Consider the following 23,727-nt stretch of genomic DNA (forward strand, 5'->3'; position numbering starts at 1 on the left):
ACATGTAAACGAGCAGCAGCTCCTCAAAAGGTGTTCTGGGAAAACGGTCCTAGAAAAATGCAACACTGGGGAGATTTGGTAAGGTCAAGGAATTCACAGAGGAATCTGCATTTGTGTGTAACAGCCTATATGGCCCTACCTAGTATCCTGACCCAAAACCCATTGTGGGCAAAGGAAAGACACACACACACACACACACACACACACATAAATGGCCACACTGGGATACTGCCATTAAGGGAAAGTTTTTAAGTGTTATTTAAACAATATTTGTGGTGTGACAGTGTAACCCATGTGCCTAATAGGGAGATATCTCTTTAAGAGAGGCATTGAAGGGAGGTAGGAGTGAGTTGTGTCTGGGTCATTGTTGCTAGGCAGATTAAGCACTCCACATCCAGAAGCTTCTGGAATTGGGTGTGGTAGTTTTGGGTCTGCTCCAATAGGTTCCCTGTAGCTGGAGGCAGACTCCATGAAGACAAGCAGTCAGGGCCGCTGCTTTGCAGAAAACCACGTGTCAAGTGTGAGTTGGGAGAAGCTGAGGCCAGGAGCAGGAAACAGGCTGTTGTCCCTAACTCTGAAGCATTTTGCAGCAGGCCAGTGATCTTGTTAACCCTTCAACAAGGAAGCATGGGAAATGCTAATTATAGTAAGGGGAAAGTGGGAGGGAAAAATAACTTCTATTTTAATTGTATGCTTTGAATGTTTTGATTTTAGCCAAACTGTTCTAGTTAAATTGTCTCAACTAGTTGGATTCACCAACTTTTTCTTTAAATGTAGTAATGGGGAAAGAGTCATTTCTATTTTGCTGTTCTCGGTTTTGTATTTTCTTGTAATGGGGTTTTCTTTCAATCTATACACTTAACTAAGTGATTGGTGAATCAGGTAGCGGACTGGCTAGCAGTGATTTCAGCCAAGGAAGAGTCTGCATGGATTCCAACTGAAGATTCCTACAAGCAAGTGGAGGGAAGATGTTGTTTTAGACTCAGCAGACTATAAGATTTGGTGATCAAAGACTCTGAGACTTAGGTGAACAAAACCTAAGCTTTTGGGAACTTTCAGTTTCGTCTCTCTGTATTTCTGTGGGGACTGAACTGTTCAGATTTTAATTTGTTTTCTTTATTTATGTTTATGCTTTACTGTGAAGGTAATGTCTGTGAATTATAAAATAGCCATGTCATGCTATAAAAATTAGATTATTTGTTTCTGTATCATAAGATTTTATAAAGTTATTTAATTAAATTAAATTCTTTAGTTTCTTTTGGGATTTGGTTGTGGGGACGTTGACCCTGTGCAATCCTTGCTGAAAATCCTTTGAGACTGGACTTTGGGTCTCCAGCTACTTTCTGTGGGAGTTGTTTGTTTATTTAAGGCACTGGAGATGGGAAATGAAGTGAACTCTAGCCCACCCAAAGGTTACATCAGCACATTTGTTTCTTGACAGCAGGGAAAGATCCCAGGTAATCATACTTCAGCACTGCTCTTGCAGCCTGAAACGTCCAAAGCTGGGCTGTCTGTGGGGATAATTATCCTCTGAATGTGCCTGGGGTAGCAGCCACCTCCCCCTCCTCAGCAGCTGTGTGTCTACTGGTGTCGCAAGGGGTTTGTTCCTGCCTTTGTAACATGTCAACATGTGAAGGTGAATGGCAGATCATGATGAAATCTGCAGCAAGCATCTTCTGACTTAAGCCCAGAGCTTCCTTTCCCTAAGCGTGTTTCAGACAAGCTGTTTGTTTCAGGAAAATGATTTTGAAAAAAGTGCTGCAGAAGCTCCCATCCCTGCTATTGGATCTGCCAGATACACTTCTGCACTCCTACTGGCTGAGCAAAGAATAGCCATGCCGGGGAGGGGTGGGAGAATAACGAGCCACGTTGCTCCTGGCTGGTGAGGCGATGGGTGGGAGAGGAGTAAGCAACGCAAGCAGCCTGTGTCGCTCTCTCGCTCCCAGCTGGTGAGGGGAGGAGGCTGAGGAGCAAGTAGCATCATGGTATGAAACTTGGGGGAGGGGTTTCAGCCTCCCTCTGCCCTACTTAAATGGCACATGTACCAGACCACCTTGTAACCGAGTACATCAATTGGAAGGGGGTACTTCTCCATGGTTTTGCAGGCACTTGTGGATCACCACGGGCGTTTCACTGGCATTAACACAGGGTGATCTGGAAAGGTGCATGACACATGTATCTTTAGGAACACTGGGCTGTACAGAAAGCTGCAAGCAGGGACTTTCTTTCCAGACCAGAAGATCACCATAGGGGAAGTCAAAATGACCACTGTGATCCTGGGAGAACCAGCGTACCCCTTAATGCCATGGCTCATGAAGCCGTACACAGGAAACCTAGGCAGCAGTAGGGAGTGGTTCAACAACAGGCTGAGCAGGTGCAGAATGACAGTTGAATGTGTGTTTGGCCAATTAAAGGCATGCTGGCGATGTCTATATGGCAGGCTAGACTGGAATGAGGAAAATATACCCATGCTTATAGCCACATATTGTATGCTGCATAATATTTGTGAAGGGAAGGGCGAAAGGTTTACTCAGGGGTGGACTGCCAAGGCACAAGGCCTGGCTGCTGATTTTGAGCAGCCAGACACCAAGGCTATTAGAGGGGGTGTAACATGGGCTATAAGAATCAGGGATGCCTTGAGACAACACTTTGAAGAGGAAAAATAGTAACATTTGCTGCTATAATTGGGACTGCCATGGTTAATTACATTTTATAGGCTAGGAAGCAGTTGTGATTGATAAGGCCTAGGATCTAATGAAAGGAACTAAATAAAATGCCTGTTGATTGTAGATGCCATGAGGTATCATACCTTGCGACTAAACAAATAAAGATTGCTTATGATTCAAAACTGTTTGCTTTTATTGACAAATAGACCACACGGATGGACACACACGCACACAGTGTTGGTGGGGGAGAAGGTACCGGGTGGGGGCTGAATTTCATAGCTGAGTATAGGTCCAGCTTTCATTTGAAAAGCTGTTTGCGGGGGGTGGAGTGGAGTGGAAAGCACGAAGTGCAAGAAGGTGGAAAGGATTGTGCAGGGGGAGTTTGGGGAGTTCATGGGAAAGAGTTCTGAAGGGGAGGGCAGGCCGGCATGGGTCTGCAGGGCTACGAGAGTCTGGAGCATGTCGGTTTGATGCTCCAGAACTTTAATCAGCCTCCCTGCGGCATCCCTGTTGTAAGACTCCTTCTATTCTCTTTCCTGCTTTTCACTTTCCCTCCACTTCTTACGTTCAGTGCTTTCTGCATCTAACTACTGCAGCGCCACCCTGAAAATATCTTCCCTGGTCCATCTCAGCCATTTTCTTATCTTGCACTCTGCTGCTGTTGGAGGCTTGGTTCTCAAGGTCAAGGCTGGAGAGACATAATTAACAATAAACAGAAGTGCTATTGTCAAACTAGACACAGAGCATTGAAACAGTAACATTAATACACTGCTGGTAATATACCCGTCACTTTCTCAGTAACCCTAGGAAAGCACACGTAAGGCAAAAGACCCCAAGAATCGTGAGTGAAGCCAGGGGCAGGGACCTTGTGTATTGCAGAAAAGGAATCTGAAAAGGCCATTGGGCACTTAATGGGGGTAACACTCTAAACCAGTGCTTCCCAAACTTGTTCCGCCACTTGTGTGGGGAAAGTCCCTGGCAGGCCAGGCTGGTTTGTTTACCTGTCGCCTCCGCAGGTTCGGCCGATCGCGGCTCCAGGCCAATGGGAGCTACTGGAAGTGGCAGCCAGTAAGTCTCTCGGCTTGCGCCACTTCCACCAGCTCCCATTGGCCTGGAGCAGCGAACCGCGGCCACTGGAAGCCACGATCGGCCGAACCTGCGGACGCGGTAGGTAAACAAACCGGCGCACCAGAGGCTTTCCCCGCACAAGTGGTGGAACAAGTTTGGGAACCACTGCTCTAAACTTTCCTACCCTTTTCCACAGGCGGTGGTCACTATGGGAGATATCTCACTTCTGAGGGTGAGCAGGGAATCAAGGGTGCATCTGCTACACACTTGCAGCTTCCGCCCCGGTCCCTATGCCGCTCGTCTGTGTGCAGCTTTGGTCCCTGCCCAAGTGATTGCAGAGTGGCATGGGAAAGTGTCTCTTAATGGGGCAAGGAACAAAGCAGCCCGGCCAAGGAACCTTTGGCAGCTGATTGCTGAATACCTTCAGGAAAGTTTCCTAGAGAGCAGTATGGAGGATTCCTGTGAAATCTCAGAGTGCATCAACTCCCTGTTCTGCCATACTGCCTAGCTGTGTGAGGAAATGCCCAGCACACAGAAACAAAGCCAGCCTTCTACATTTCTCTACCCTCAACATGCTTCAGAAAGTCACACAGTAAAACCACTTGCCAGGGGTTTCCTCTCCTGCTTGTGGCTCACCAGAGAGCGAGTGCAGAGACTGGCTGGACACCTCTGGAGTGGAGAACAGCTCCTGACTAGATGCATCACAGGGCTCCACAGCTTCTTCAGCCTCCACCTCTTCATCAATGACTTCCTCCTCTGGATTAGATCCACTTTCCAGTGGCTCCAGACCTGCCGAAGTATCCATGGTGCTCTTTGCAGTGGAGGTTGGGTCACCACCTAGCTTAGCGTCCAACTCCTTATAAAAATGGCAGGTGTGGGGCACAGCCTTGGAGCGACGGTTTGCCTCCCTCGCCTTGTGGTAGGCGTTCTTCAGCTCCTTCACCTTTGCTTTGCACTGCAGTATGTCCCGGTCATATCCCTTTTCATGCAGGTTGCGCACAATCTGGCCGTAGGTATTGAAATTCCTACAGCTGGAGCACAGCTGGGACTGGACAGCCTCCTCTCCCCAAACACTTATCAGATTCAGTAGCTATGCAGTGGTCCAAGCAGGAGATCCTTTGCTGTGTGAAACAGCCATAGTCTGCTGGGAAGATGTGATTTGAGCTCTGCACACCGAGCAAACAGGAAGGAAATTTCAAAATTCCTGGGGCTTTAAACGGGGAGGTGTGGAAGGTGATTTACCTGGCGTCAGGGCAGCAGAGTTAAAAACGCTGACCAGAGTGGTCAGGATGGGAATTGTGGATAAGTTTATGGAGGAGATGGTATGATGGGATAATATGATTTTGGTAATTAATTGATCTTTAAATATTCTTGGTAAATAGGCCCAATGGCCTGTGATGGGATGTTAGATGGGGTGGGATCTGAGATACAACAGAAAATTCTTTCCTGGGTATCTGGCTGGTGAATCTTGCCCATATGCTCAGGGTTTAGCTGATGGCTAAATTTGGTGTCAGGAAGGAATTTTCCTCCAGGGCAGATTGGAAGAGGCCCTGGAGGTTTTTCGCCTTCCTCTGTAGCATGGGGCATGGGTCACTTGCTGGAGGATTCTCTGCTCCTTGAAGTCTTTAAACTACGATTTGAGGACTTCAATAGCTCAGACATAGGTGAGAGGTTTTTCGCAGGAAAGGGTAGGTGAGATTCTGTGGCCTGCGTTGTGCAGGAGGTCGGACTAGATGATCATAATGGTCCCTTCTGACCTTAGTATCTATGAATCTATGGGGAAAAAAACCGTCAGGCCAATGACAGCACTAAAATCAAGCACAGTGTCTACGCTGGCACTACGGCGCTAAAGCCTCAGCACAAAAAGTCTTATGACTCTTGTTGGAGTAGTTTTATTACAGCGCTGCAACTGAGGTGTTTCAGCGCAAAAAGTGGCTTTGCAGTGTGTACACCTCTCCCGTTTCGTAGCCAAAAGTTGCCTTTTGGCAAAAAAACTTGCCAGTGTAGACCAGGCCTAATTTATTTTAAAGTTTTAGGATTCTGTTTGTTCTGAGCAAAAAGGTATTGTAAAAAAAGCACTGATTGTAACACAATGAGTGTGGCAAAACACATATAGTACCTTGTGTCCATGCACAACAGCTACCTCAGGTACCTTACAAATGTTACACCAGTTGGTTGCAATGTTAGGGAAGAGATCTTTAGCTCAGATCCTGGTGAACTAGAGCAGTCTACAACTGGTACAACCAGTCCTCCTAACTCCATCCTAGAATTCAGTGGATCTGACCCAACAACTACTGCTCCCAGCAACAGTGCTAGGCATTATGGAATAAGTACTTCAGGAGTCTCAGAATGCACTGGGCAAGCAGTTCTGCAGTCCCAGTCTTCTAAGGTACTGTTCAACGTTGCTATGTGGGCATGCAAAAGATGCAACGCACTATTTTGTGTAATTAATAATCCTGATGCAGTCTTCTTGCTTAGTGCAGAAACACTCCTCAGGGAACAAAAGATGCAGCACAACCTCCTTCACAGCCTGAGTGAATTACTCAATCAAAGTCTTCAAAATCTTGTTAATTTCTGCCATTTTGATAACTATAACACCTTTTTTACCATCTGTTATTGCTGCTATAGATTTAAATCTGTAGGGGCTTGCCGGATTTAGTCTTTTCTTATGGTGACTGTATAACAGATAAAGATGCCTTTGATTGACACAGAATTTTAAAGGAGCTGTGGCCAATGACACTTTATTAAATGTATGGAATACATTTTCAAAACCTGCTTAAATTGCTGAATCTACTGGCGTAAAAATACCTAAATATATTTAAAATGAACTTTATAAACTAATAGATAATTGCAGTTATACCATTCAGAATCACATTTTCACCAGGCCTTGGGCTACAGGCCTATAGCGTGACAGCAAAGGGTGAAAATTTGTCTGTTTATAGAAATAATGAAGTTCTGTGTAGATAACCTATTCCTAACAAGAAGTGTTTGTCAACAGCAATTCCACCATGGACTGTGGTAATGTAAAAGCTCGGAAATAAAGCAGGTTTGCACTAGGTGAGTACATGGATGGGAGACCTCCAGGGAACACCTAGAATACTACAAGAAGAGGTGTAGCTGGTACTCAGCAATCTGAATAAAAAAATTATCCAATACCAAAGTCTGCTTCTTAGGGGTACAGTGCTGCTGAAGGTGATATCTCAGAAACCCACATTTTTTTCCAGTGTAAGCTCTCTGGGGCAGGGACCATCTCTTTGTTCTGTGTGTGTTCAGCACGCAGCACAGTGGGGGGTGGCCTATGACTTTTTATGACTATGAAAAATTGGAAAGAGTCCAGCGAAGGGAAACAAAAATGATTAGGGGACTGGAACACATGACTTATGAGGAGAGGCTGAGGGAACTGGGATTGTTTAGTCTGCAGAAGAGGAGAATGAGGGGGGATTTGATAGCTGCTTTCAACTACCCGAAAGGGGGTTCCAAAGAGGATGGATCTAGACTGTTCTCAGCGGTAGCTGATGACAGAACAAAGAGTAATGGTCTCAAGTTGCAGTGGGGGAGGTTTAGGTGGATATTAGGAAAAACTTTTTCACTAGGAGGGTGGTGAAACACTGGAATTCGTTACCTAGGGTGGAATTTCCTTCCTTAGATATTTTTAAGGTTAGGCTTGACAAAGCTCTGGCTGGGATGATTTAGTTGGGGGTTAGTCCTGCTTTGAGCAGGGGGTTAGACTAGATGACCTCCTGAGGTCCCTTCCAACCCTGATATTCTATGACGGGGGCTCCTAAGAGCTACTACGATAGAAATAATTAATATAAGTCATTAAAGACCCCATGACACTCTTTTTTTGCAAAAGATGAAGGGTTGGCCCCTGTAACTTGGCTAATTGCATTTAGCCTAGGAGAGCATTCCGCTGCAGTTCAAATTAGATATGATCTTCTTCAGAAATTGTGTTACCAAGTAGGAGGTGGAGCCAGTGACATTGGCCAGTCACTTAGAAGGGAACTTTCGGCACCCTGGTGAAGTATGTAGCAAGAGGCTTGCTCCCGCTATGTGCTCGGGAGGCCCAAAAGGCATTGTACACAATAAGACTGCCGCCCAGTGCCCCTGTTGTGGGAGCTCCAGCCCACTCCTAAGTTCTAGCTGGTGCCTTCATGACACAACCGAGCCTTTCTCCATTGCTACACCTTCTATGAATTTGCTTTCCTTTCTGCATGTGTGTGTGTGTTTTCACATATGCTTCTTGGTATGGATTGCATCTTGCCAGTCTTCAAAGCCACAGACTCCTCAGACATAGGTTCTAAATTAAGTTGTGCTTCCTTCACTGTGTCTTCCTCTTTTACTGGACTCAATGGGCCAGATGTAGTCAGAATTTCCATGGGTCCTTCTGCCCCTCAAGCCCTGGAAAATTAATTAACAGGGGATTGGACTGACATCCCCAGAGTTCTTATTGGGTCTGACTTTATGAAGCTACTCGATCTTTGACAGCTTCAGTAACTGTATTCTTGCTCTAACTTTCCAACTCAGCCATTGAGCCATTATCAGGTTTTATGGAGTCTCTAGAAATGGATGAGAGAATTTTGCGGCAAAGATTACAAAGGAAAGTCTTCTTGTTGTGGTAAATTTCTCTGTGTGTAAAACTTTTGTGACTTCCTTGATTCTTCTTATATCTACAGAAAGACTTGAGATTGTTCAAATTGTTTAGCAGAGGAATAAGAGAAAGCAGATCATTTGTGGTTTTTTTGTGGGCAGGAGCATTTTCTTTATTTACATATAGGAAACATTTTCCCGAAGCATCATTTACTTCAGAGGAATGAACCTAGATGAGTGGGTGGCACCGATACCAGGTCCGCTGTGCTTCACTGGCTTGTAAGTGATGGAAAACTTGCCCAGGTAGTGGCCAATCATCTCGGGCTTGATTTCCACCTGGTTGAAGGTTTTGCCGTTGTATACGCCAACCATGCTGCCCACCATCTTGGGGAGGATGATCATGTCGCGGAGGTGAGTTTTGACTACCTCTGGCTTATCCATGGGAAGGGCCTCCATCGTGGCCTTGCAAAGGCACTTCAGGAGGGAATCCTGCTTACGACACAGGATACGGTTCAGACGCCTGCACTGGCGAGCACTGTACAGCTGCATCAGCTGCTCGTAAGACATATCGAGGAGCTGATCCAGATCAACACCTCTGTAGGTGAATTTCCTAAAGGTCTGTTTCTTCTTCTGTTTGACTTCCGCCATCTTAATAGAATCACTTTGGTGGTGGTGGTTTGTTTTTCAGATTGGAAGACTGGGCCAATATACTGTTACTATGCTGGTTTTCTCAGGAGTTCTTTTAGATGGATAGTTACATCTGATGTAACTGCTACAGTAGTAGGAGTTTCTTACTGGGGTTTAGTAACGGGAAGAATCTGTGATGATTGATCCCATATTAGGGTCTTGTATGATTTTATATTTTTAATTATGCTTATGATTGAAACTGGGTTTGATTTCAGACCTGTAGGCTATGGCAGAATGTTGGTATGATGGACATCATGGAAATATATAAAGGGAGGTGGGGAAGTATGAACATTTATGATGAACTAAAATGAAAAGGTTGCATCTTTGACTTCTAACATCAAATCCAAGCTGAACGTGCCTATATTATATATAAAGAGGAAATGTGCTACAGTAATAGGACCTTCCGAGTATGCATTCCTGCTGGCACCACATAGAGAAAACCATGAATGACAGCTACCACTTCCAACCTATGGACACAGCCCCACTCCCACTGAAATCCATAGGAGTTTTTCTATCAACTTCAGTGGAGCTGGATTGGTTCTTGTACGTGTCAAAAAAGGTATCATCTCTTTTCCTTCTCTAACCATAAACCATCCATCCCCTTTGAAGTCAGTAGAGCTCACCTGCTTATGTTAGATAACATTTACTCTAGCATTAAAAAAAATTAAAAAAAATAATTTCTTTGCTGCTTCATTATGCAAGGTAGCATATCACTGAGATATATATATAATACAAAACCCACAAAAAATACCATGTGCTTGAATAAAACAAGTTACTGGGATGCCTCTACTGATGAGATTTGCATTTCTGCCTTCTGCCGTTTACATGAAATTGAAAAGCTAAAAGTATGTTTGTTCAGCAGTTAATTAGTCAAAGGGGATAAGAATAGTAGCCTACATTGTAAGTTAATTATTTCATTAAAAAGATGGAATTACCGAATCAAACATATTCCAAGAAATCTAATATAATGAGTCTCAGATGCTTTTGAAAAAGAAAAAATTAACTTATATGGATCTGACCCAGAACCCAACTATAAAGTAGGAGCTTTGGGGTGGAGAGGTTGATCAGCTAACTGGTTATATCTTGCTTGTTCTTTTAGTCTGGCTTCGTTTACCTGAAGGAAGAAATTTGTAACAGAAGAAACACGGTGAAATGTTTGTTTCTTTGTTGCTAGACAACTTATTAGTTTTGATTTGGTTTCCAATCCTTTTTAAAGCACTAGGATAGTACATAATATTAAGGAAAGCAAAATATATTCCCTCTTTCAAGTGAATATAAGGTATTTGAGGGCCAGTTGTCTAAATAAAGTCACAGTTACTAATAAGCACAAATTTTATTAATTGTTTTCAATACCGCTTACATTGTATTGACTCCAGGTCTGGGCAATATAACCTAAATCAGAATTGCCAGCATTTGAAAAAATGTTTCAAGGGACAATTTTTTAAAAGATCTAGGGAGCTGCTATGCCACGACGTGCCACTGAGTTTGGGTTTTTTTAAAGTATTTCTTTATTAATTTTTCAAGAGGGGGGAAAAAAGACATTTATATTAATGCAACAATCATTACTGACCTCAAGAGAGAGGAGTGCATTTTTTTCTTTTATGCTTCTGTTGTCTTTTAACTTTTGTATTTCCTCTGATTTTTTTCCCCTTTGACAGAAAAGAGGCTTAATGCTGGATCACAAGGCGTATTAGTTACAAATGGAATCTGTAGAAGGTTGTTAATAATTACATGTATGAAAGACATATGTCACAATCGCATCACTGCATCCATGTGACACCAAATATTAATCAATGTAATAACTATAAGCCCCATTTAAATCAGTGTAAGAGTGTCCACACTGTTGAAGATGATGAGTGGGGAGGTGTCTGTCTGCACAGCTTTGCTAAGATTCTCCTTGCACACATGCAGAGTGTTGGGTTTTGAGACTGGGGAGGGCCTGTCTACACACAAACTTGCACCAGTTTCACTATAATGGGTTTTTTAATCAATCTAATTAAACCTGTGATGACTCCTCCATGGGCACTATTAAAGCAATTGAAATCTGGCTTCTATCAATTTAGCTAAACCACAAGTTGCATGTAGGCAAGCCCTGACCCTACCCAACTCTGTGCTTGTGTCCAGGGAGGTTCCGCAAAGCTGTGCAGCAAACTGCATCAGTTCTACTGCAATCAGGGCTTCTCTGGGAAGGAAGGGAGAGCAGGACTTGTCCTTATGTGAACTGTACATAACAAGGTTTCAGTTCCATCTAGGGGCTCTTGTACTGACATAAAGAACCTCAGAGATGGAATTACAGCATCAATGTAGGTACCTTTTTGAGAACACATTTTTAACTGAGTAGTTTCCAAGATATCCTCCCACTTTATTAGTCAAAAACCTGAAAAATAAGCACATCCAAACACTGCAAAAGCAGAGTCAGTGTGCACCTGTATTCTGACCAGCAGCCATCCAAAGCACAGTCCCTCTGACTTCAGTAACTCAGCCAGAGATTATGGGTCTATCTATCCCAGGAATAGGTGGGTGAGGTTCTGCAATGTGCAGGAGGTTAGACTAGATGATCATAATGGTCCCTTCTGGCCTTATAGTCTGAGTTTATTTCTCCGAGAAGCAAGGGCCATCTGCATTGAAGGAAAGTGAGCTGTGCCTAGAGGCCATACCAGCTCAGGTGAGACTCACGCAAGAATATGCACATCGCATTGACTGACACCACATCCTTATCCCACACCCATCTACCACAGCTTCTGTGGGAGAAGGCCTGCAGACCAGTCTCTCACTGGGTTTTAGGGACAACCAAAATAGGGGAAACCATCCCAAACCCCTATTGCTGGGTGTAAGTTTTCAAGTGGGTGCCTATCCTCAATGCCTTTCAGCATTTTCCCCTATGACTTTTGTCCATCTCTCCATCCCTTTCTGTGTCTCCTATAATGTGTTGTTTTCCCCCTTAACTCCCATATCTTTGGCCCTCCCCTCACTATCCTCCAACTTAATTATTTCTTTATAAAGAATTATTTTCATTCTCTAAATATCATAAGCACATGTGTGACATTGCTTTATTATGATCTCAGTGCTTAGCAGTAAGTACACAGATCTATTTTTCTCCATTTTTATAACAGTTGGTTAATAGTATGTGCATTTATACTGGACAGCAACATGGTCAGAAACTTTATCAGACAATGACATTCCTTTTCGGAGAATGCCCGTTTTGTAAAAAGGAATGTAGTGCTGTAAAGCTGGGGTTCCCAAACTGCGGTACATGAGCTTGACATTCCATCTATTCACGTCTCGGCAATTTTTAAAGAAGGTGGTATATGAACCAATAAAGTTTGGGAGCCACTGCTATAAACATTGTTTAGTGTGTCTGATGGAGAGACAGCTGGGGCACCATCTTTGAATTTTTGCTGTAGCCTACTCCATATCTTATACAGTAGCTGTGAACTGATGAACATTACTTAGATTCCTCAGAGAACATTTGAAGCAAGGTGCCGAGAAACTGTAGGTATGCAATTCTTATTATCTGTAGGATACATATATTGTATGCCTGATTCCCTACATAGGGCATTGAAACCATATTCCTAGTTGCTGTCTGTAAAAGCTGTGATTCCTAGAAATGAAGTACTGCATGTACTTTGGAGAGGGGGTTCTTCTTTGTTACTATGTTCCATACAAGGAGGGTTTGCTGATATCCTATGTATTTTGACGTACATCTTCAACAGCAACAAAAGAATAACACATAATTGAAGTGCCTGGCAAGCGCTGAAATGCTCTGGAAAGTAGCAGCACATAAATACTGTGCAGCCCACTACTTTGTGCCAGCGCCTACGTCGTTGGGAAACTATGTGACGGTTAAACAATGAAATTAAACATACAGGACCTGGTACATTTGAATATTTAAATGACACTTTTCTAAACAAATCATACTAATGAGTAACTGTAGTTCAGACCTTGCTCCGGGATGGTCTACAATATAGTGAACAGGATGGCAAAACCTAAAGAGTACATTTTGTTGCATATGTAACAAGCTTCTGTGCACGCTCATGAAGGAAGGGCTATGGGAGTATTTTATTATTTTACTTGCATTTCATTTTTGTGGTGAAATATCTTGGTGCATGTATATTTGTTAGAAATGTAATTTTTTAAAAATGGGGCAGATACTGCTGTCCATTCCACCTGCATAAATCCAGAGAAATTCCCTGGACTTTAACAGGGCTACTCTTGATTTACACTCATCCCAGGGAGACCAGAATCTGGCATTGCAACTGCCATAAAAACCTTTTCAGAACATTTTAATTTGTTACAGGCTACCTCTTTATATAAGAACATAGCTTCCCCAATGTACTTCTCTCCCCCTCATTGGCTTTACCCGGTGGTGAAGGGCCAACAAGTACCCTTGGGGGAAAGTGGGTCACAGCTGGAGTGGATGTACAGGAGGGATCTCTGCACCACTTGTAGTGCAGAGAGGAAGGCTGCACACTAATCAGATGCATAGCAGAGGGCTAAGGACCTTATAGTGTGGGCCAGACCCCTTCCCAATTTCAGTCACCCTTCCCATTACCGCAGTGCTCTGTAGCAATCCTGTTATTTGCATACAAGGGAAATATGAAGAGAGATTTAATGCAACTTTGCAGGTGGAACAAAGAGGGGGAGCCCGTATCATGTGACCAATCAGCTCCTCACTGACAACCAGAAAGTGGACAAAAAGACTTCCCATTGGGAACCACAGCCTAATCCACCATGAAACACAGCTCCACTGATAGTGCTGTGGAGTTGGGTGTTGGGAACAGGGTCAGTGTGAGGTAGCTAGTTCCAGGACTATGGCTGAGCTACACATCATTCTTCCCTGTGTAGGCAGCGTGCAGCAAATGTGAAGGTGACTAAGGGCCAAGGGGAGCTGGTCAGGAAATGATTTTTGATTAAAACAATATTTATCTTGAATAGCTTTCAGCTTCTTGAGACTTTGCCAAAACACTAAACCTTTCAGTATTTTATTTTTACAAAAACTTGAAAATTTCAACAAAAAAGGATGATTTGCACAAAAATTTTGTTTGTTAAAAAAACTATTTGACAGAAATTTTTTTTTTACCTCCCCTGGGAGTCCTGAGAGTGTAACCATGTCTATTGAATAGCTACACTACGGCTTTGAGGGATTATTGCATCCCCATGCTGATACCTGCAGACCTCCAGTTTACTCAGACTGCGCTCTGCAGCGAGCATTTGCCCCTAAATTCAAAGCTAATAGCTTAATGGGGTTTTCTGCTGTGGACGTTCAGTCTCACATTTTCAAACATTCCTAACTTTGTTTTTATACACATTTTCTTTCTTCAAGCCTATCAAAACACTTGCTGCTTGCTAAGGTCTATTTACATTCCAAGTCTGCAGTTTCTTTTGTTTTTGAGTTTTCCACCTGGGGGGAAAAAAGAGCTGATTGTAATTTGTTTATGGGAAAAATGTATTTTTTCACACACTTATTGTACCAAACTAGATGCAGGGATTTTCCTAAAAATTTCCCAAAACCAAGTGTGGAAGATTTCAGCCCAAACAGGTAAATGTTCTGGAAAACTATGAGAACATGAAAACAGAGGGTTAGGATGAAAACTGTTCACAACCTTAACTATAGCAGTAATTACCAATTACAACATATATTATGCCAAAAATCTCTGGTGCCCTGGATGTAATGTGGGTGACAAATGCCTTTAGTCACCCAGCCAGCATGATTAAGCAGTACACCTGCATTTCTGGAAGTTTGTGATTAATAAAGCTTCACTTGAACTGGTTGGGGGTGGAGAAGGCAGCAAAAGAAGAAAAACTGTTTCTAGTTTATGGGACAGATTGTGTGTAATAGCAACAATTTATTTTGCTATTATACCTGTTACAATAAAGACTTCTTGGCATTGATTAACTATATATGGTTATTAATTAATTAGTTTCAGTGGCTCTTAACAGTGATTAGCCCTTCAAACCAGTTCATATCCTGATACACAAAGAGTGGGGATCTAGCCCATAGAGGATTGTGCTAATTAGTGCGTCACAGTATTTTGAAGATCACACTACTGCACTCTAAAGAATGAAAGAATGTTAGCTGGTAAAAAAAACAAAACGAAAAACAACCATCATGATACATAATGAGAAGTATCAGTGTGACTGAGTTGGCAGACTTCTTGCTCTGGGCTGAAAGGTCATGAGTTTAAATCTCTTAGCAGAACTCGATTTTATATTCCCTGATGCTGCAGAGAAGAGGGGAGGCTACACAATTAGTGATTACATCCCTTAAATGAGCTGTTGACCCAAGGTCTCTGGAAGTTAAAGATTCCATGGTATATTTTGAAATGAATAGGGGAATAACCCTGGTGTCTTGGGCAGCATTTGCTCTCTTAGCAAAACAAGTATTAAAGTGTGTGACCAATGCTGAGTGTATAATGGCTGCCATATTTGTCTCTACAGTCAACAGCTCTCCAGAAAATAGGCATTTTGGTGTTAGTTAAAAGTAATAGACTTTGCTTAGTTTCAGAACAAATATTATAAAATACTTTGGTATTTTAATATTTTCCAAAGGTTATGGTGAATTACTAACATATTTTCACTGCTACTTGTAAAAGATACATTTAGGTACTTTTCAACAGTTTCTGTTTTCTTCAAGGCAACTGTGGCCTGATCCTGCTCCCTTTGAAGTCAAGGGAGAGTTAATATTACAGCAGAGATGTCATTCTGCTATGGCTAAGATTGAGAGTCACTTACTGTTTAAAAAGCTGTCTCAGATTGTCTTGAAATTTTCTGAGCCTCATGTGGGTGTGGGTTAGGATTAGTGGTCCAAATGTGAATTCATTTGAGCAAAGGTTTTCAAAGATACACCCACACACTTAAAAACCATGCATTTACAAAATCACCCTGTTCTAACATTTTTTTGCACATAGCTGTGGCTCAAACTAAAATTGTAATCCTCCCCAAACTTATCTCAGTCACTCAGGGTTTATCTTACTTAGTGCATAGCACCCATTACTCCTTTAGGGAAGCAATACTGAAAAGGTTTTTAAACGTAAAGTTTACTAGTCCAGCATGGGTCAACCCAAACTGCTGGTCCAAAGAGAGTGAAATGTGCATTTGTAACATGACTAGGGCTCTACTGAAGCCAGAAAGTTTGCAGGCAGTCTGCTGTCACAGAAGCTGGGGGCTCAAATGAACCTGACTTATAAGCATGCACTGGGAGCTTGAGCTTGCGTTTTCAGAGAATATGTATTGTGAATGTTGCTTGGTCTCTTCCTTCAGGGCTCCTTGTGGGAGTGTTGCCCTGAGACTAAAATTTCTGGTTCAGGAGCAATATTTTAAAGTACTCTAAAATCCACATGCAGACTCTGATTTTACTGTAGGAGTACTGTCAAGGAAATTATCATTAATTAAATGGGAAAACAAAAGACTCTAATAAGCACCTAGAATAATGCAGTCATGCTCCTGAACAAGAGGACTGAATGTCATCCAAAGGAAAGCAAGTCACTGAGTCACCTGGTCTAGGGGTTCTTGATACACAGACTCCTAATGAGCTGCTCATAAATTTTTCAGATTCTGATAACTTTTTTTTAGTGCAGAGCTAGGGAATATGTGGGGTGGGAAGGTCAGAGCAGTGAAGAGGGAACTGGGGGATGTCGGAGCAGTGTGGGGGTTGGGAGGGTGCAGCGTGGGGGCCTCTGTACCTTGGCCAATTTATACCCTTTCATAACTATGCCAGAGTACACCCTAAGGAGCCAGCACTAACCTAGGCAACGAAGCTTCTTAGGTCACATCTACACTACGAACACTACAGTGCCATATCTATGCTGACATAACCTCATAGTGTAGATGCAGTTTACAGTGACAAAAGGGTTTTTTCGTTGCTGCAGGAACTCCACCTCCCCAAGTGTCAACCTAGCTGTGGCTACACTGGTGGTTAGGTCAGCATAGCTGTGGTACTCATGGGTTTGGATTTTTCATACCCCTGAATACCGTAGCTATGACAACCTAAATTTTAAGCGTAGAACAGGCCTTTGTTTAAGGGATTATTCAAACAATGTTTTTGAAAACCCAGTTTGATGACTAGCGATTTGACGAAGAACTCGGTTTCCAAAAGAGTAGTATTTCAATGACCCCTCAGCAAATAAGGAATTGTCCTCAAAAAGAGACTTTTGCTCTCTGGGATCTCAAAAGTACTGACAACTGACCCATAAGAGGAGAAAGTTGGGCACCTCACCTCCAGTGACATACTAAGGGGGAAAGGAAGTGGTGCCTCTAGGCCTTCCCCTACAATTCCCCCCTCCCCCCGCCCCCGTTACTCAACCAGTCCAAAGGAGTGGGCTTCAGGGCTCCCTTTCCCTCCACTGCTCCCTGATCAGGGGAAGGAACTCCACCCTCCCCATGCTGCCTCCCCAGGAGTGGGGAAGGGTGCAAACAGGAAGGGAGGGGCTGCCTTGCCAGCTGCACGAGACTAGCTCCAAGCACCTAACATTGAACAATCCAGGAAAACGATGGTCAGTTAGTGTTAATGGGAAGATGTTGAGCAATCCTGGCTACACCCTGAATAACCACGAGTCACTATGCCAGGAGAGAGAAGGAAAAAGCCCCTTTAAAAATTAGGCTTGAAAGTGAGGTCTTCAACCAAAACCTGAGGGACAGTCACTTGGCAAGTGCTGTCCATGAAACACTGGAACTGCTGTGCAGCAGGTGGTACGCTGAGAAGCTGTTCAGAGATAATAGGTAACTTGTATTAGAAAAGGGAGTTTCTCTCATTTGAAAGTGTAAAGTCTTGAGGTTGCATCTTTGTTTATTTTCTATGTAACTGGTATGTATTTGATCTCCCTTATGACTTCATCTCACAATTGGATTTCTCTATTAAATAAACTTTTTGTTTATTTTTATCCCATGTAATGCTCCGGTTTGCAAACTGTGTAGTGTGTGCGCCAGATTAAGCTTGTGTCTGGGGGGAGGGGGCCTGGTTCATGCCTTTGGGGGTGACAAACAAGAAGGGATCAGTCTGAGTGTCTGGTACTTAAAAATTTGGGGAGGACAGATTTAGGGAGACTCAGAACTGGAAGGGTTGCTGTAACTAGGCTGGTGAAAGCCAAGGTGAGATCTTGTGCTTGTGGGGAGGCTACTGGCTCTGAACCAAAGCTGCACAGCATAAAGGCACCCAAAGTTACAGGGCAAGGGGTGACCAAACCTGTTACTGGTCTGGTTGAGGCCCAAAACATCACAATCTAACACCTTCTCTTTGCTGATGAAAATTTCAGTTTTTGGGAATGAATAGCTAACAGCAGTTGTCTGCACTCAAACACTGAGGCTACACCACACCAACCATCTCAGACATGCAAAATGTTACCATCCGTTGTCCTGAGGAATCCCTCTGAGCCATTTTCTTCATTTACTCCTCACTAAGCCCTGTAGACCATAGTCATGTATGCCACCCCATGACAAGAAGATCCCCAGGCACTGCTACTGACGCAGCATACTGAACTCAGTGCTGAAATGAGGTATTCTTGATTCTTCCAGCTACAGGCACCTCTCTTCACAGCAGAGTTGCAATTGTGACAACCTTCTGCAACTAATCCCTCTTATTCAATACAGCTACACTTAACACAATGAACACAGCTGGAGTGCATGCAGATAAATGTTGCAATTCAAATCGATGAAACACAATACAAACAATGGCCCATTTTTTTTAGTCATTCTCCGTGTACTTATGGCACTGCCCTTACTGAACCATTCCCAATGGCCATTGCGTGCTCCAGAGGCAAGAGGGAAGGTTGCGTTGTGGGGATGGGATGTACCTTAACTCTATTTCCTGGCTCTCAGAAATGTAAGTTTCTGTTGCCTTAATTCTTCATTTCCTGGTTTCCCTTGGTTTGAGTGTAACTGAACTCAATACTCTGCAAGAGCATGAAGCACCATTTGGCAACCTTTGCTGTGTGTTAATGAAGTTTTTGGGCATTTAATTTACTTCAAAGGGAGTAAGATTAGGCTCTTAACAATAAAAAGAAAAGGAGTACTAGTGGCACCTTAGAGACTAACAAATTTCTTTGAGCATAAGCTTTCGTGAGCTACAGCTCACTTCATCGGATGCATGCTTATGCTCAAATAAATTTGTTAGTCTCTAAGGTGCCACAAGTACTCCTTTTCTTTTTGTGGATACAGACTAACATGGCTGCTACTGTGGAACCTGCCCATAACAACAACTCCAGTTTTGTATTGGTAATGTGTAAAAGAGACCCACTTGAGAACAAAATTGATTCCTCATCTCACTATTAATCCTGCAACTGACATTGCAGACATAATCCCCACTTTTCCATGGTTTGGTTATTGCAGAATTTGTCTTCCTCTGCAGTATTAGAGAATCCACTATGGCCCTCCTGAGCGCAACTCTATCCTCGATTCAGTGCCTAGAAGTGTCTCTGAGCTGTGAAGCTGGTTATTAATTTGACAGGTTGATGAATCCATCCTGTCTCACCAGAGACCAACACATACAATTTTACATGGCGACCCAAGGTCTAATCCTTCCCAGAGCAATCAAGGTGAAACCCTGACTCCACTGAAGTCAGTGACATTTTGCCTTTGACTTAAATGGAGTTAAGCTTTTGCCCTCAGACTACACCTAGTGCTGCCATATGACAGTTGAATCCATGGAGATAACACCAGTATCATGTTCATTGCCTCCCCAGCCTTCCTACAGTGGTGGTCTTTTCCCTAGACAAACTGTCTGACAGACAGACCTCTCCTTGACTGACAGCTCGGAAATGAAGCTCATCGTTGGAGAGGTGAAAGACCCTATTGTACTAAAGATACCACCCTGCCAATTGCCTGGGGAGAAAAAACACACAAATCTCTCCAGTGATCAAGCATCTCTATCTCACACACATGCAATTTGGACTTCAGTTGTAAAACAAAACAGCAAGAACCACTTGCCCAAATGGTCTGTCTCTCCTGCCAGAATCACTGTAACCTTAAGGTTGTAAATCCTAACACAGATGCTGCAGCCCCACCTGTAGAGAGGAGGTCAGGGCTATGTATTGGGTCATTTAAGGTAGGCATGGGGGGAAAGAGTTAATTTACAGGATTTCCCCACTCTTCCAAGCAGTTGCCCTATTTTCACTCATCAAGCAAATGCAGTTCCTTCCTCGTCCTTATGCACTAAGCTGAGCTTTGCCAAGAATCGGTCAGCTTGGTTCCCAGCTGGTTTATGTGGCCTCTTGGATTTTATGTGCCCCATACTGCTATTTAAAATGATTTCAAGATTAGCTCTTATTTTATTATAGCTTTTGTTTTGTCTTGAGTGTTCTTCTGTAGGAGTCTGTCTAAGCAAGTACAACAAATTAAGTTAATATACTTTCTAATCTGAATTTGCTGGGCCCTTACTGGGAAAATAAAGGTATGCACACACTGCAGCTGGGACCATGCCTCCCAGCCCATGTACAGACATGTGCTAGCTCTGCTCAAGCTTGGACACTAAACACCACAATATCTAGATTGCTGTATAGGTGGCAGCTCAGGCTAGCCACCCAAGAACAAGCCCACCCTGTATCTGAGCTTGTTACTCGTCTGAGCCGCCGCCAGTGCTGCAACATCCACACTCCTATTTTTAGCAGACTAGCTAAAGCAGAGCTAGCACATGTCTGTCTAGATGGCTGGGAAGCACACTCCCAGCTTCAGTATAAACCAGTGGTTCCCAAACTAGGGGTGCTGCTTGTTCAGTGAAAGCCCCTGGCGGGCCAGGCCGGTTTGTTTACCTGCCACATCTGCAAGTTTGGCCAATCGTGGCTCCCACTGGCTGGGGTTCGCCGCTCCAGGCCAGTGGGGGCTGCGGGAAGGGCGGCCAGCACATCCCTTGGCCCGTGCCACTTCCCGCAGCCCCCATTGGCTGAGAACGGCAAACCACGGCCACTGGGAGCTGTGATCAGCCGAACCTGCAGATGCAGCAGCTAAACAAACAGGCCGGCCTGCTAGGGGCTTTCCCTGAACAAGCGGTGCCCCTAGTTTGGGAACCACTGGTATAGACACATGTTAAGGGACTTGTTAGTTTTAGTTCATATTTGTAAAATGATATGAAGACTCCACACGTGCTATCTCTTGTTACTGTTGCTATTATCTGAATTAAATTAATTTTCAAATGTGTAGGTCAAGTAGTTGTAGCAAAAATCACTTTTATTAGTAACCAGTTTAAATCATCCCTGTAAGTTATTCTTTCACTGTAGCAATTAACACCTACTTTTGCTGCCAGACCTCTCTGTACTGAGCCAGAAGAATCTGTTTAAAGTGGGTTGGGGAATTTTAAAGCTCTCATTGTCAGAGCTAAAAGTTTGTGCATTTGGGTTAGTAGCAAATTGTTTCCAAACACCAAAAATATAAGAGGACGAAGGGCGACTTATTAGGAGTACTGAATTAAACATAATTCCTTGGATCAATATGAACAACATATTTATAATGACTTTAATGTCTTCTTAGCTTTAGAAACACAAAAATCAGTCTTTAGTTCTTGAAATAAAAAACTGAACTCTTCTTACTTAACAATATAATGTAAGATACTAAAGATAGCTGTATTGTGCCCACAAAATCTAAGTGAGGGTCAGATAATAAAATACAGTGACAAATCTTTGTGATGGTGTTTGCTTTCCTTTGTAAGAAATGTCTTGGCAGCCCCGAAATTTCAAAGTGTGCTAGAGTTTATCATACAGAAATGCAGTAATATTTTTGACGTGTACTTGAATTAAAAGCAGTGGGCCTAATCCTGTGCTCAGAGGTACTAATGGAACATTTTGCCATTGATTTCTGGGGGATAAAGAACTGTCTCAGAAAGTGAATAATGCATGCTTATAGTGCTAGAAATATGTTTTGGGTGCTATTGAGTCCTGAGTACACCAAAGAATCCCCTTCAACTTTCCAGTCTATCTTGCCACCCAGGGAAGCTGGACTTAGTGATAGCCCCCAACAAGCCAAAGAACAGAAGAGCGGATACCACATCTAACTCTTTCTTCTTCCTCTGTCTGAGCACAGGACACTGATCTGATGTAGACTGCGTAATTCGGAGTGCCATACTAATTTTTTAAATTTTATTTTGTAAAATTTAACAAGTAAAGTGAGCAATCAAGAATCAATGCCTTTGTTCTCCAAACACACAAATGAGATGGATGCCATTTTTAAATGGGGTAGAGGTGGGAGGAAATGAGGTTTCAGGCAAAGAAAAGGTAAAAAATGCTTATAAGGAATAAAGCACTGTCAATGCAGCTCTCATGCTGGTGTTCTTGGGCTGGAGGGCTCGGGTGAGCTCAGCACACAGATCCAGAAATGTGGCCTTTTGCATCCAAAAGTTCTGCAGTCACAGCTCATCCTCTCAAACCTGCATTACAAATCAGTCCCACCAATCAGTGCTCATTTCTCAGGCCCAGAAGTAGCAATCCACTATGTCGAGCTGCTGCATGAATGCCAGCAGCAACCTGGCATTTTTATTTGCTGTGTCAACAAAGCATCCAGTCATCATCATTTCTCCTTGCACATCTGGTTGTAGTAGTACTCTTTGAAGTTCTGCAAATCCGTGTGTGTGTGTGTAATACTCAAAAAACCAACAACTGTAGCATTTAACTTTTAAAAAAAAGAACCACACAAAAATGAGGAGGCTAGTTAAATGGAAATTAAAAGGACCAGTCACAAGAGTGAAATGCCTGCATGGAAATGTTTTTAAAACACCATAATAGAGGCTCAAACTAGACGTATAACCCAAATTAAAAAACAAAACAGTAAGAGGACCAAAAAAGTGCCACCATGGCTTAACAACAGAGTAAAAGAGATGGTTAGAGACAAAAAGACATCCTTTAAAAATTGGAAGTCCAGTTCTACTGAGGAAAATAAAAAGAGCATAAACTCTAGCAAGTCAAGGGTAAACATATAAGTAGGTAGGCCAAAAAAGAATATGAAGAGCAACTAGCAAAAGACACAAAAAGTAAACAATAAATTGTTTTCAGTACATCAGAGGCAGGAAGCCTGCCAAACAATCAGTGGGGCCACTGGTTGAGCAAGATGCTAAAGGAGAACTCAAGGAAGACAAGGCTATTGCAGAGAAGCTAAATGAATACTTTGCATCGGTCTTCACTGTAAAAGATATTAGGGAGATACCACACCTGAACCATTCTGTTTAGATTATAGATCTGAGGAACTGTCCCAGACTGAGGTGTCAGTCGGAGTTTTTGGTACAAATGGATAAACAGTAATAAGTTACAGGACCAGATGATATTCACTTAGGAGTTCTGAAGGAATGCAAATATGAAATTGCAGAACTACTAATTGTGGTATGTAACCTATCGCTTAAATCAGCCTCTGTACCAGATAGCAAACAAAATGCCAAATTTTTTAAAAAGGCTCCAGAAGCAATCCCGGCAATCCCAGGCTTATAAGCCTAATTTCAGTACCAGGCAAACTGGCTGAAACTGTACTAAAGAACAGAATTACCAGACACACAGATAAACACAACACTTTGCGGGAGAGTCAAAAGGAATTATTTTGGAAGGGTTACTCTAAACTTACTCAGAATTTACACCCCATATCTGAGACCAGAATCAAAGCCCAAGATACTAAACTTTGCAGTCCAGATTCTCAGTGAATGTTTACAGCAGCTGATGATCTGGTCCTGAATAAATAAAAGGAGTACTTGTGGCACCTTAGAGACGAACAAATTTATTTGAGCATAAACTTTCGTGAGCTACAGCTCACTTCA

General features: G+C 42.9%; 1 protein-coding gene and 1 long non-coding RNA gene across 3 annotated transcripts in view; both read right to left on the reverse strand.

Annotated features, from left to right (window-relative positions):
• Positions 1-3,213: 3,213 nt before the first annotated feature.
• Positions 3,214-23,727, reverse strand: part of LOC119564476 — a 43,266-nt gene continuing 22,752 nt past the window's right edge. For both annotated transcript variants that reach the window (XR_005223374.2, XR_005223373.2), the window contains exon 3: positions 3,214-3,354. This is a non-coding gene — a long non-coding RNA (uncharacterized LOC119564476). The remainder of the gene's footprint in view (positions 3,355-23,727) is intronic.
• Positions 8,469-8,975, reverse strand: LOC102931225 (40S ribosomal protein S15-like). Its single transcript, XM_037885933.2, has one exon. The coding sequence runs from the start codon at positions 8,967-8,969 to the stop codon at positions 8,532-8,534; it is 438 nt and encodes a 145-aa protein (XP_037741861.1). The 5' UTR covers positions 8,970-8,975; the 3' UTR covers positions 8,469-8,531.

Source organism: Chelonia mydas, chromosome 1 (genome assembly GCF_015237465.2).
Source record: "Chelonia mydas isolate rCheMyd1 chromosome 1, rCheMyd1.pri.v2, whole genome shotgun sequence".
Classification (NCBI taxonomy): Eukaryota; Metazoa; Chordata; order Testudines; family Cheloniidae; genus Chelonia; species Chelonia mydas.

Excerpts from the sequence above, each read along its gene's own strand:
- LOC102931225 (XM_037885933.2), bottom strand. The coding sequence starts at position 8,969 with ATGGCGGAAGTCAAACAGAAGAAGAAACAGACCTTTAGGAAATTCACC.